At 37.1% G+C, this 15281-nt stretch overlaps 1 protein-coding gene across 9 annotated transcripts in view; it reads left to right on the top strand.

The window, feature by feature from the left end:
• parp10 (poly(ADP-ribose) polymerase family member 10) overlaps positions 1-12008 on the top strand; it is a 67992-nt gene extending 55984 nt beyond the window's left edge. For all 9 annotated transcript variants that reach the window (XM_087295491.2, XM_087295490.2, XM_087295488.2 and 6 more), the window contains 6 exons: positions 573-785; positions 873-996; positions 2226-3173; positions 6224-6357; positions 6909-7083; positions 11371-12008. In XM_087295491.2, the coding sequence (XP_087151617.2) occupies positions 573-785; positions 873-996; positions 2226-3173; positions 6224-6357; positions 6909-7083; positions 11371-11669 (1893 nt within the window). In that variant the 3' untranslated portion in view covers positions 11670-12008. The remainder of the gene's footprint in view (positions 1-572; positions 786-872; positions 997-2225; positions 3174-6223; positions 6358-6908; positions 7084-11370) is intronic.
• The last annotated feature ends 3273 nt before the right edge of the window (positions 12009-15281 follow it).

Below are 15281 nucleotides of genomic sequence, written 5' to 3'. Positions count from 1 at the left end.
CCCTTTTTGGATTGTATTAGGTGGGCATGGGCCGGTATAAGATTCTGACGGTATGGTAACCTTGGATAACATTGTCATTGTTTCACGGTATTGTGATTACTGAAATCTAATCTTTTTAAATGACTGAGTAAAAACAAATACTTTTTTACCCTTTGAACACATATATTTTAGTTTTAAAAAACTTTAAATATGTTGGAGCAGTAAACATGTCACGCTAAATAATTCAAATGAATCACTGACTTCTGCTGTTTTCATTAGGTACCAAAACACAGATTTCTTTGCCATTTAATACAGCATCTTTGGATATTTTTTCTGCTGGAGATACTGCTGTCCTAAAAACAAACTCAAACAAAAAACATAAAATTAATAATAATATCTTACATATACAGTAGGAGCAGTATAGCAGAAAATTATGCCGTTTTTTTAAAACCTTGACTTTTCCTAACTGCGGTATACTTTGTAAACGTTTTTGTCCCGTGCCTAGTATTATGATTGTCTTTAAATGTTTTCTGTAACTGCTTACACTTTTTTTATATATTTGTTTGTTTGTAATTTCTTAATTTCATTGGCAGATTCAAGGAGATGCAAATGTTTGCCAGTCAGCGGCAGAACTGCTAAGTGCTATCATCGGCTCAGTATTTACAAGGAGCATTGTAGTCAAACACCCTGGCATTTCCCGCTTCTTGCTAGACGATGAAGGTACCAGCATACTGGCAGAGATGACAGCCAAGTTTGAGGTCTATATAGACATGACCAAAGTGCACTGGGAGCCTCTAGAAGATAAAGTAATGTTTCCAGCCTTGTTCTTCATCTTGATGTAACTCAGATAATCAGTGATCCTTTACAGTTAATTGCGCTTGTGTTTTCCACAGGATATTTTGGAGCTGGCATGGAAAATGACACCCTGTCAGAACTTCCAGAAGAGTTCCTCTGCAAATTCCATTCAGGAATTCACTGCTGGTGTACCGAATGGCGCTACTGATGCACATGCATCAGGTCATTACAGAAGATATCCCTGATTCATTCTACACATTTTAATATAACTGTAAATAAAGAATTCAATAAATACAGAATCATGAAAACATCACAGCCCCAAACAAGATCCATTTTAAAGTATAGATAGAGATATAGCATTGAGTGGCTCCATCCCTTTTATTAAACAGCCAATTGCATTTGTTTTATCACAGCTCTGCTAGTAAGAGTGGTTGAGCTCAAGAGCATCAAATGAAAAGCAAACTAGAAGTGTCTTAACAGGGGCGCGACATGTCAAATTCTAGAGAGCATTTGATTAGTCAAGACTTGATGAGAAACTGAAGTATGAAGTCAAATGAAAAAAACTGTTGATCCATTTACTTTGAAGTAACAAACCGGAAGGTTTAGATGTTTATTCAGTATCAGGTTTATATCTTCTAAATACAGATTATGCTACTGTTTTGTAGCACACTTGCTTATATATAACCTCAAACCTAACTTAACATACTGACACTAGCCTCTAAAAACACATTTTAATTTCATGGGACCTTTAAACACTTGAGTTTTACCATTTTTGAATCCATTATTACAATCTCAAAGTTTTGCGGGAGCACTTTTAGCTTAGCATAGTTAATTAAATTAGATTAGACCATTAGCATCTCACTCAAAAATGACCAGAGTTTAAATAATTTTCCTTTTTAATGCTTGACTTTTCTGTAGTTACATTGTTTCCTAAAGTTGCGATTTTCTTTCAATAAATTGGACCTATACTCCCAATCCAGCATAATAATCAAAGGACTTTGCTGCCGTACCATGGCTACAGCAGGTGTAATGATATCACACAGTGCCTGAAAATGATCTGACCTCCATCAATATAAGCAATGTGACCATCTGCTTGCACAGTTACCTAGCTGGGGACTATTTTCACCATATTTTGGTCATTTTTGAGTGAGATGCTAATGGTCTAATACGATTCAGTAGTCTATGCTAAGCTAAGCTAAGCTAAAAGTGCTCCCGCCAGACCCAGAGATCGGCTGAATGGGTTTAAAAATGGTAAAACTCAACTGTTTCACTCTGGGCGAGTTGTACAAGGGTATTTTCAAGTAAAGTGAGTGTTCCTTTAGTTTTTTACCTTGGAAGATTAAAGTTTCTTCGCCAAATAAAAAATTTAGCTTTTTGTTTTTTTGTTGTTTGTTTTTAAACTACTGGCAACTAATATGTTGATTCTAATGTTTGCTGGTATGTTTTCTCAGCTCGTATTGAAGAAGCTAAGAAGATTCTGGCAGTGATTGGGAGTGATTTCAACCCCGCTCCTTCAAGTTCAGAATCCACAAACACTGATACTCAAGATATCTATTCCGACCCAAGTGAAGAAATTATAGAAGTGAACTCCGACTCGGACGATCAACCCCAACCCCTGCAGACGCTTGACCTCCCGAGCTCCTCGGCACCTACGAATGTCTGCAACCTTGACGAAGATGCGAGCCTCTTGTTGGCGATTCAGTTATCAATGGAGATCAACCAAAGAAAGGACAATGATGACATCCAGAAAGCTTTAGAACTTTCCAAGAGGGACTCCGTACCAAGGGAGGAGAACAAACAGCTGGAGATGGCATTTAAAATGTCAATGGAGGAAGCCATTAGATTATCCAACACCGCTGAGATATTTGTATACGCAAACTACAACCATGATCTTGTAAGGGTTGATATTGCATTGGGCAAGAAGGTGGGACTAAGACAGTGTGAGGAAAAAATTGAGAACAAAATCCTCCGGAAACTTTCCTCGTTTCAGAAGAGATGCATAGATCTCATTAAAAGGAAGCATGCTGTGGAAATCAACATCCAGGGCACCACCGCCATCCTCTCTGGCTTTAAAGAGTACGTCTCTGTGGCCGTTCCTGACCTGAAGGACGTCCTGAGACGAACAGAGCACATGATGAGTGATGCTGGCATTGCTAAGTCTGTTCAGTGGGTGTGGTATGAGCAGGGCTCTTCTAAGGGCACACCGTACTCGCCCGAGGCCACAGTATTCATAGAGAATGCTTGGAAGCTGAAGCAGAAGAAGATTGATATTTTATTCAACAATCAGCCATACAGCATTGACTTAGAGAAGATGGAAGAGCACAGTTTGGCATCTGGGAAATCTGTGCCTATTAAACGAAAAATGATGAGCACAGAGGACTTGTACACAGACGGTGCAGGTAGGAATTCAGCTTAATTATTTAAAAATTCATTAAAAAAGGAATTTTTTTATCTGTAAAAGTCCAATTTAGTGAATGAATAGTTTAATCTGTTCATTATAATAATGATAATAATAATAACTAAATTGTACATTTCCTAAAGAAAGTGTGTGTGAGGTTTGCCGTGGCAAATTGATGGGGTAAAATGCATTACCGTTCTGCCCAAAAGCAATGGAGTGCTAAGAAATGGACAAATATGTGTTGATGTAGCTGCTAGGGTATTGTAAATGGTTGCTAGGCTGTGCCAATGCAGTTTAATAGGTAAAAGCACAAGAGATTTTAACAGCCTGAATCAATTCAATTCAGCTTTATTTGTATAGCGCTTTTACAATGTAGATTGTGTCAAAGCAGCTTCACATAAATGGTCATAGTAACTGGAACAGTGTGGTTCAGGTTTTAGTGTTTAAGTTCAGTTCAGTTCAGGTTAGCTCAGTTCAGTGTGATTTAATCATTACTAAGAGTTCAAACACTGAAAAGCAAATTCATCGATGCGTAGCTCTACCAATCCTGAACCATGCGAGCCAGTGGCGACAGCGGAGAGGGAAAAAACTTCACCTGATGGGAGTGAAGAAAAAAAACCTTGAGAGAACCAGACTCAGTTGGGCACGACCATTTTAATTTCTCCGCTTGCCAAAAGTCTTGTACAGAGCTTCAGTCACCGTGGTGGAGGCTGGAAGATGGCCTCAGCGAAGACTCGTCTGTCCCTGGAGCGTCGCTGGAATCAGACTCATGTTCTCCACTCCCCATGACCATCAGCGCAGGAGCAGCTCAGGATATGGCCTGGTCCCGGATATGGAAACCTTGGGATCATCTCGTCGCTGGTCTTGGATCCAATCAGTGACTCTGCATAATCTGAGGACCTCGGGATGAGTATCCCCAGGTGAAAATAGAGAATAAAGAGAATAATTAGCGTAGCTGCTGTTCATAGTGTATATAAGCAAGATGCAGAAGCCTGTGTGGAACCCGCTAGGTGATGCATTGAGTGTATGCTTTACTAAACAGATAGGTCTTTAATCTAGTTTTGAACTGGGAGAGTGTGTCTGAGCCTCGGACGTTATCAGGAAGGCTATTCCAGAGTGTTGGAGCCATGAAAGAGAAGGCTCGACCTCCTTTACTCGATTTTGCTATTCTAGGTACTACCAGAAGCCCTGAGTTTTGAGATCTTAAAGAGCGAGTTGGATTGTAGCGAGACAGAAGGTTGGTTAGATAAACAGGAGCTAGATTATTTAGAGCTTTATAGGTGAGAAGTAATATTTTAAATTCAATACGAAACTTAACAGGCAGCCAGTGTAAGGAGGATAAAATTGGGGTGATATGATCATATTTTCTAGACCTGTTCAGAACTCTGGCAGCTGCATTTTGTATTAATTGAAGTTTGTTAATAGAGGATGCTGGGCAGCCAGCAAATAGAGCATTACAGTAGTCCAGCCTTGAAGTCAAATCAAAAGAAAGAATCAAAAGAACCCAAACGCTTTCTTCCTATAGAGTTCATGTGCTGAAAATGTGACTCAAAGGAAAACATTTTACAAAATGCATCAAGAAAACGCATATAAGAGCAATTCCAGCGCAATGTATGTGACATTTGCAGTAAAAACTCAAAACATAAATCCACAGAGAAAGTCTATGTTAACATTAGAAGGTTGACATTTATATAGAATTGCTCATCAACTTTTCAAAAATAGATAGCAAAAATCACATAAATCAATAATAAAACCCTTTGAATCTAAATTGTACAATATAAGTGTCTTTTACATTTAAGTTTATTTGTGATTCAAATGTGGGTTATTATTTGTTGGTTTTCTAAATCAGGTGGAGTATAGATTTCTAAAATTATTTCATCTTGTGATAAGTACAATCCACATCTTTCAGTAGGCCTGCCACAATAAAGAATTTTGTGCTGTACAAAATATTGTCTCAGTGATTATTGCAATATGGAATATTATTGTCATTTTAAGAGCATTTCATGCCACTGATTATTTTTAATGATGCATAAACACAATCTAAATCTCTTAAGTTTTAGATTCTGTAATTAAATGTTTTAAAAGTAAATGTCTTAATATAAACTTTGACAGCTGATGTAGAGTGTAAATGACGGTGTTGCTATAAATGTTACTTGTAAATGTGTGCTATTTCCACTGTTGCTTTTACAGAAGTGGATTTCAACAATTTCTTCCAATTCATCACTAGAAAATGGTACAAGTCACCTATTCGGCAACTATCAGAAAGCTTAAAAGAAGCTAAGCTTCCCAACAGATATTAGATGGCATGACAGGCTGCACAATCAGCTAAAATGTTGTTGACATACATTTTTATGCAAAAATGATGTCGTAAAAAAATTATGTCAATGGAGGTCATGTCTATTTATAACATAATCAGTTGATATAAGACCTAGTTATCAATTGAGTCCAACTCCTTTTACATTTTTTAATTAATAGTGCTACGATTTTTTTTATGTTTTTGTCTGATTTTTGGATGTGATAACTATTGTAGCATTCATTGTCTAGTTGCAATCACAGCATTTCAGTGCAATTTTTGCATTATCAGTGTGAATTCACAATGAGGTCACTTTTACACCCGACAGACAGCATTCTGTTGGTCATCGAAGTGAATTTAAGTGACCAACTTGAACAAATGAGATTTGCATTGGCGAGTAATCAAGCTAAATTAATATTACATTGAAATGTCTCATATAAATGGTCTAAATGTGATCCTACACCACAAAACCAGTTATATGGGTGATTTGTTTTGATTGAATATTTATACATTAGAAATATGAATGATTAATCATTTCATTGATATACGGTTTGTTGAAATAGAATATTCAGCTCAAAAATTGAATTCGTCTAAATTAATTTCTTACCAATGCATAATGCTAATCACAAACTAAGGTTTGATAAACTTTTGGAATAAAATTTGCAAAATGTCATAAAAATAAAAGTGCAATAAACCAGTGCAATGATTTTATGGTCCAGGGTCACTTGTATATTTAGCTAATTAAGTTTTTTTTTCAGATGAAGATTACAGTCTGCTGTCCAGCATGCCTGAAGTGTCTACAGTGGATGTAAATTCTGATGAATTTCAGGATGTGGTCAAAGAATTTTATGACACACTTCAAGACAACCACAACAAAATCAGAATCATCAAGGTATGATTCAACATGGAAGCCATTGAGATTTCTGTTACCCTTTTCTTACTTGCACGTCCCTTACTTGCCTCATATGTAATTTGTTAATCTTCTGAATGCAAATGTAGATATGTTATAATCAGATCTGAGAGACTTCTGTCTCTCCATTAAAAGTTTGTTTTTCCAAAATGATGCTTTAACACATTTGTAAAAACAAATCTATATGAACTAAGCTGTTTAATCCAATGGCTAAAATAAGTACAGCCCCCTACAAACAACACCCCCCACCACAAAAAATAATTCAACCAACAAACAAAAGTTTATTTATTTTATTAATATGTATGCATTAAGTGGACTAGGCAGTTCTGTTGAAATTGCCAGAGATCTAGGTGAATTAAAAGACATTTAATGGAGGGGTCTGCCTATCAAATATTTCATTAAAAAAACTTGTAACGTTTGTGTTTCTAATATTTACTATCACAGTTTGTTTGGAATCTACATTTGGAATTGAAAGACTTGCATTCTGCTTTGGGAAATAGTTGTCCATTATGTTCCTATTGCTATGTTTTCAGGTGGAGAAGCTGATGAACAAACTCCTGCATGACCAGTACAGGCTGAAGAAGGCCAGTATTGAGCAGAGCACCTCAGAACCACAGTTTGAGCGCACACTTTACCACGGCACCAGTGAAACCAGCGTGAAGGAGATCTGCATTCATGGCTTCAACAGGAGCTTCTGTGGAAAAAATGGTATTTAAAGCTGTTAGCATTGCTCACATATACAGTTAGGAATTTAGGATAGTAACAACCAAAATACAACAATAATTACCCAAATCACCAAATTTCATGTCTATAAATGTGCCTTTATTATCCAAATGTATTCATAGAAAATGTGTCTTTGTTTTCAAATCAATATTTTAGTGTACTGTACATAACTGTCATGTAATAGATTAAGGATTGTGCATGTGTAGCAGGCTTGTTATAGCTAACTACAACTAAATCCATAAACCCTAAAGCCGACTTTCCGCTGCACACGACATTTGGACACGACTTTCGAAATACGCTCCCTTGTGGCAGCCGCACAGTATTTTCAGTGTTGTCGTGCACCACGGGGGAGAAGCTGATTCTCAACGGTGTCCGAAATAAAGGACTGCAAAAGCAATAGCCTTTAATCTCTGTGTGGTTGCATACTTTAATGGATGAATGAATACTAGAAACTCATGGACCGCTAAAATATTGGAAGGAATGTGGAGACAACATTAAAAATACATATTTTTATTACTTTCTTACTTACATTTATGAACAGTAAAGTTTTTGTTTAATATAGACTTTTTATAATTAAAAAAATAACCAAATAAACTCTTATTTCTCATCTCACGCGCACCGACCTGCTTGGACAACACTGGAATACATCATATCCGGTCGGCAGGTCGCATGCGGTCTAGTCGCAGGAGTTCAAATATTCCAACGGAACCGCAGCTCAATTCGGATCCGAATTTTCTGCATACAGAGATGATCGAAACTCAACGCAGCTCCCGGACTGCTCTCCATTGGAAATGAATGACTTCCGGTCTGTCGCTTGTCGTTTGTCGTATGCAGTGGAAAGGCGGCTTCAAACCATTTTTTTCTACTTGATGTAAAATAAAATACACAGTGGTTAAAAAGTAACTGAAAATTTAAAATTGTTAATGAAGTCCATATTGGTAATACTGCCTTTCATGGTCATTGACTGTACTATCAATACAGAAACTAGAGGTGCTTTTACACCTAGACCTTTGTTTTGGAACCTGTCTCGTTTCCCCAGTTAGCGCGGTTCATTTGGCATATGTGAATCCAGCAATCATGCTCGGATCCCTGCCAAAACAGTCAGTCCGAGATCGCCTGGATGAGGTGGTCTCGACTCGATTGAAACAAACTCTGGAGCGGATCGATTGTAGTGAGAAAGCGATACGATCCGAGCCAGAATAGGATATGTAATACGGCTATATGAAGAGAGAATTATGAGTTGGGGGGGAGGTATTCCTACCGGTAAATGTGGATTTCATGTTAAATACGAAAGTGAAAGCATGCTAACTATTAATGAGAGCTGTTTGTCCGATAGGTAAATTGACCGAACAGCAGTCTTGATTTATCTGTTATTTCTCTTTATAATGTAAAGCCTATAATGCATAAGCCAACTGCTTTGTGTGAGAAAGTCTTACCTCAGATTTATACTTGGTGACAATGTCTGTGGGTGTCATCATTCAAGTTGAAAGCGCAGCTTTTCGCTTATAATGTCTTATTGTTCATCATCTTACATTAAAATAAGGACGCATGACAGCTGAGCGGGACTCTAATAAAAAAAAAAAAAAACGTGAAACTCTTACCAATGTGAGGAGAGTTTACGCACACGTGACTTGTTTTAGCTCTTTTGATCCATTTAGAAACTTTGCCATGTGAAAGCGAACCGCACCAAGAACAAAGAGCAACATTGTAACAATTTTAATGCCTGTTTTGGAACAAATGAATCGATCCACAGGTGTGAAAGCACCCTAAATGTTTACTGTTGTCTTGATTCCAGCAATCACTCCTATAGCCATTAAATATGACCTAGTTAATTTTCACCAACCGTACACAGTGTATGAACATTAAAGGATAAAGTTTATTTTTAAAAAGATTAAAAAGCAAAACTAAACTCAAGTTTGTTACTTGAATTGAAATAAAAATTACGTACAATTAACATGTATGCATTAAACCTTTTTTCAGAGAGTTGCTATGGAAATGTCTCATTTGCATTTTGTTTAACTTAATGTACTGAAGTAACTAAAATAAAAGTTCATTTAAAAATCAACAAATAGCAAAAATAACTAATAGAAATGACTAACAAACTAACAAAGTATTTAACAAGCTCCTATTGTGGGTTTTTGATAATGACCTACTATGAAGTGGTCATTATCGCGCACACTCTAAACCAGGGGTCACCAATCTCGGTCAAGGAGAGCCGGTGTCCATGCAGGGTTTAGCTCTAACTTGCCTCAACACACCTGCCTGGGTGTTTCAAGTATACCTAGTAAGACCTTGATTAGCTTGTTTAGGTGTATTTTGATTAGGGTTGGAGCTAAAATCTGCAGGACACCGGCCCTCCAGGAACAAATTTGGTGACCCCTGCTCTAAACATCCTAACTGTTGTTGAAAAAGAATACATAATGGAATAGAAGATATAGAACCCAGTCCAGGAGACTCGAAACAAGCAGAAGAATTCCTTTATTGAGACGTGTTGGTTAATCTGCAGTCATACAGCGTCTTCACGAAGTCCATGTGTCTGCAGAGCCTACTGGAGGTCCGCAATCTGCAAGTTCTATCACAAGTCTGATTTGAGACAAAGCTGTTCTGTCTATATTGTGTTCTTAGGAGGAAGGGAGATGGCTAAACTAAGCATGCAAATGAAGTATTGAAGTCGGCATGAAATTGGCATATATGTGTTAAGAACCGGCCCAGCTACTGACCTCACAAGTTAATCAACACAAGGGTTTCTGTAGCATAAAAGCAACACCCGAAAAACCTGCCCATAGCATTTGCATCACTTTGGCTTAGCCTGTAGCCACAAAGCCAAAGGTTAAATGTCCCTCCTAGCTGGGATGTTAATGAAATGATATAATTTAAAACCAAAGAATATAACTTTTCAGTTATATGTAAATTATTGTTAATTGGAAATTAGATTATATACATTTATATTCCCACACCGGGAAGTAACAGAACACAGTCCATTTACAACAGACTATGTCATCAGACCAATCAGTCAATTAGCATTGCGCTAAGTAGGGGTCTAGAAACGAATCGGCGAACAAATCATATGGGACTGGTTAGGATAATTAGGTAGAAATAAATGCATGTTGGTGGTTCATTCCACTGTGGTGACCCCTGATTAATAAAGAGATTAAGCTGAAAACAAAATGAATGAATGAATAAATCCATATTATGAGGCAATGAGAGTGTTTTTTGACCTTGAATGCATATTAGTCTGATGTTAGAGACCCCAAAACTAAAATATGACATGTAATAGGGGCTCTTTAAATCTTTAACTAAAATTGAAGTGAAAACAGATTTTAGAAAAACGTATGTTTTCCGTCACTGTCCAATATTTTTCTCTAAACTGTGCTTTTGTAATTCACACAGAGACAATGGCTGTTTCTCAATTCCAAGAACGCAGAGAACGGACTTGCGTCCTTGTGGATACCGGCCTTGCCAGGTGTCCTCGGAAGAACGAACTCGGGAGACCGCGAGGGTAGAGAACGCGTCCTTTGAGAAATGGGATGCTGCACTCTTCCTGATGGTCACGTGACCTTCACGCGTTTTAAATGGAAATTATTTAAACATTACAGCATTCATACGACGATTTATTGTTTTTACCCCTCTTCAAAATATATACTTTGCATAAAAACATTATAAATATAAATATACTCTGCACAATATAAATAAAATACATTTCAATACGAATTTCAGCAAACAAACACCCTTAATGTGTTTATTCCTTTTATTAAGATATTCATGGTAATGTTTACTTTCACCGTTTCATTTAGGAAAACTTCTGAGGTGAATTAGTTAAATCTCTGAACTTTAATAATAAATCTAGATTAAATGCTGCGCTTCCCACCCTCCAGTCGCAATGACTTCTGGGACTTCCAGAGCGAGTTCGGTGCTCAAGTCTGCATCAGTGAGTCCTCGATATCAAGATCACATCCGGGAAGTTTCACGCGTCCTCCGTACTTGCGGACTTGAGTATTGGAACTGAACTTAGGCAGCTGATGATGACGTTCACGAGAACACGAGGACGCAAGACCGCTGAAGAACGCATATTGAGAAACAGCTATTAACTTTTTCATATCTCTATCAACAACTAACACTTTAAAACACATATATTTGACAAACTGTTTTCTGTTTTTGTTGTTGTTGAAAGTGTGTAAATGCCCCAAACATGTTTATTAAACAAAATGTAATAAAATGAATTACTTCAACTAATTATTTTTTAATATTCAAATTTTTTTTTTTCTCTTCCAGCCACTGTATACGGTCAGGGTGTGTATTTTGCGGTCAACGCCTCTCTGTCTGTGTCAGACACCTACTCTCCACCCAATGCAGATGGGCACAAGTTTATTTTTGTAGCCAAAGTGCTCACCGGTGAGTTCACTGTAGGAAAACACGAGATGAAGGCAGCTCCGCTCAAGGAGAATTCAGCCGTACCGTTCAGATACCACAGCGTGACGGATCAGATCAACTCCCCGACTTTATTCGTCATCTTTAATGACACACAGGCTTATCCAAAATACCTTATCACATGCAAGAAGATCTACGGTTAATCACATGCTTTCAGATCCTAATGCTGGCATGCATTTACAGCAACTGCCAATCATGTACAGTTATTAAACTGATTAGAGCCACTTTAATTTACAGCTTTACTGTATTATTATTTGAAACAAAGGTTTGTCTGTTTGTGTTTTATTTAATTTTATTATTTGATTGTTATGTTTGGAAAGTGACATTTTCATATTTAGCCATACGTCTTTATTCATACTATTTTTGTTACAAATGAATTAAATCATAAAGACACTGTTCGCCTTAATGCTGTCAGATACACATCATTTTTTGAATAATCATTTTTTGGCTGTCAAATAATAAAGTGAAACAGCAACAACAAAGCTGGAATGAAGTAAATATCTTTCAATGTGTACAGTATATACAGTAATATCAGTTAAAAAACAGTAATGCATACATTACATTATTTTATCATTTTTACAGTGTTGGAAATGTAAAAGGAGTTACTAGATATTTGCTCATTTATGAAAATTAATTCTGAAATAATTTGGCTACACTAGTAATCTTAAATTATATATGTGTGTGTGTGTGTGTGTGTGTGTGTGTGTGTGTGTGTGTGTGTGTGTGTGTGTGTGTGTGTGTGTGTGTGTGTGTGTGTGTGTGTGTGTGTGTGTGTGTGTGTGCAGTTGAAGTCAGAATTATTAGCCCTCCTTTGATTTTTTTTTTCTTTTTTAAATATTTCCCAAAAGATGTTTAACAGAGCGAGGATATTTTCAGTTTTTCTGGAGAAAGTCTTATTTGTTTTATTTTGGCTAGAATAAAAGCATTTTTTAATTTTCAAAATTATTAGCCCCTTAAGCTATACATTTTATCAATAGTTTACAGAACAAACCATCATTATACAATAATTTGCCTAATTACCCAAACCTGCCTATCTAAGCACCTAATTAACTAAGTTAAGCCTTTAAAAATCACTTTAAGCTGTATAGAAGTGTCTTGAAAAATATCTAGTCAAATATTATTTACTGTCATTATGGCAAAGATAAAATAAATCAGTTATTAGAGATGGATTATTAAAACTATTAAGTTTAGTAATGTGTTAAAAAATCTCTCCGGTAAACAGAAATTGGGGGAAAAATAAACAGGGGATCTAATAAATTTGACTTCAATATATAAAATAACCTACATGAAAATGTAATTATTGTGTATGAGAATAGACTCTATTTCATGATCTGGCTACACAGACAAAAAAGTGCGCAAGTTATGAATATAATTTCCAAGCTATTTCCCAAACCACTTGCTAAATTCTGAAGAACTGTATTGAGTACTAACAAAACGCGTACACAGCGTTGACCAATCCTATGTCTCTGATTGGCTACTACGTTTATTAGCTCAAATGAAACGTGTTTGCTTGGTTATAAGACTGAGCCACACACACACATATATATATATATAACTTGACATTAACTTTTTTTCTCACAACCAAACTGGTCATATTCAAGAGACAAAATTTTGTTGTTGGAAACTGTATTTTATATTCTCAAATTTGACTTTTGCATGCTAAAAGTACTTGAGTAAGAGACGACTTACTTGATTTGGGTCATTAAAAAACTCTGACTACCAATAGTATGATATAAGAAGCCTATATCTGCTCTATTCAACCTGAAACCTACAGTAGGTTGATAAACCATTTTAAATTTTTAAATAACTGTAAGTTCATGACATGTTAAATATATAGTAAATCTGCAGGTTTTGAACATGCAGAATAATAATAAATACAGTTATTTAACAACTATAACATTACTGTTATATCTTAGGACATATTTGATTAACTTTTTATTACCTACACCAAGTATTGACTAATGAAGGTACATAACTATTTATTTGTTAGACTACTGTATTGTCAAACCATGTTGCACACAAATGCATTCAACAGACTTATGACAGTGCATTGCTGTAGAGGACAAATAAAACACAAGACAGGTGTTTAGAAAGAGTAGTTTATTTTGTTTGACCTGCAAACTTATCTAAACAACATAAACTTTCAGAAAACAGCCTGGAAACATTATGAAGCTCGTTAATATAACCCGCGGTTGTCTTCAACTGATGTCTTCAATAGTCCTTCTTTGCTCAACAGCTTTAGCTGAAAAACAAAGCAAAACATTACAACAGTCAGACAAAGAGCAAAGAGCATAGAATCACCAAGAGGCGATCGTGTAGTGCAATTTGGGAAACAGACACTAGATGGCGCGGCGGCCACTTTATCAACATTATCGACACTTTTGAACGCGCTTTTTTAATAAATTAATTAAAAACAAAGCAGCTGCTTGCCATCGCGACAGCCGATCGCTTTCACTTCAAAATGGTGGAATCCGGGGCTGTTGCTGGGCGCTGCTGTTGCAATGGAACGTTCTATTGAGTGTTGCTCTTGGTCATTCTAAGCTCTTTGCATAAAGTTAAATCATAACAGTTACCATGGTGTCTATTTCAAACTATAGTAAACTAAAGTTTGAAACTATAGTTTAAAATAGACGATGAGTGGGCCTCGCTGCTCCCACCCACCATAACCCTCGCAGCGAGGTCCCACTACCGGCCCCCCGTGTTTCCCTGAGGGTCCTCGGGGGTTGTTTGTTCCCTGCCTAGGGCTCAAAGGCCGCCTAGCCCCAGGGAATGCACGAGAAGACCGGGCGCCAGGCCGTGCCAGTATTCACTGGATGTTGCTCGGCGGCACATTTCGAGCAACAAACACTTAATATTCCTTGCGATGTTGCGTTTATGTACACAAACCACAAGGACCTACAGCACAGACGGGCCCGAGTGAAGCTTCACGAAGCGGACTATGTGAGATTGGCGTGGCTCCACTCGTACCGTCGGTATTGAACTCACCTTGGTCAAGTACAAACTGCAACACTGAGCGAACTGACAACGCTGAGAGAGAACCGACTAGCTTTATAGGAATGCATATGCAAATTTTTACATGACATGTCACTGTGAGTCTAGTTGTCATGGTGAGCGCTGAAGACGAGGGCTCACCTCATTGGAGCACAGACTCGGGAATTTGCGTCACGGCGAGTTGCGGTCTGCTGTGGACAAAAACATTAAATATATTCAATATATATTTTTACATTTTTGGTGCTGTGTAATATTCTGTGATGCAGTAGAATATGGAGACAGATGAATATAATTGGGTATATGCCGAGCTAGTGTTGTTCTCAAACTTCCGGTGACCTGTTATTGTGTTTTTTTTTTTTCATTTTATACGGTAGCTTTTACAGCATTTATGTTGTAATGTAATTGAAATACATTCAGTTAAATAAACTTTTGGCATTCATTTAGTTGTTCAAGTGTAAAACGAGACAAAAGGCCTTTTACTCGTCCGTCAGGATCGGCAGGCTAGGGCAGAAGCTCTAATGGATATACTGGGGTAAAATAAATGCTCATATTATTAAGACGTAGCGGGGGAAAATGCAATTTAATGCAGTGCTTCTAGTACAATCTGAGACCCACTTTATACCGGATATCATTTAGCCAGTGGAGATCGCTGATTTTTAAAGAAAACAGACCTTTAACGCGCAGATTTTCACCGGAAGCGCTTAACCCAGATAACTAGCAAATTAAAAGTCCTATTAGCATGCTTCGGCATATACCCTATTTAC

This window comes from Danio rerio, chromosome 19, assembly GCF_052040795.2.
Source record: "Danio rerio strain M-AB ecotype USA chromosome 19, GRCz13ab, whole genome shotgun sequence".
In the NCBI taxonomy this organism is placed as follows: domain Eukaryota; kingdom Metazoa; phylum Chordata; class Actinopteri; order Cypriniformes; family Danionidae; genus Danio; species Danio rerio.
The sequence above is the reverse complement of the archived record's forward strand: the minus strand, read 5'-3'. Positions and strand labels throughout refer to the sequence as shown.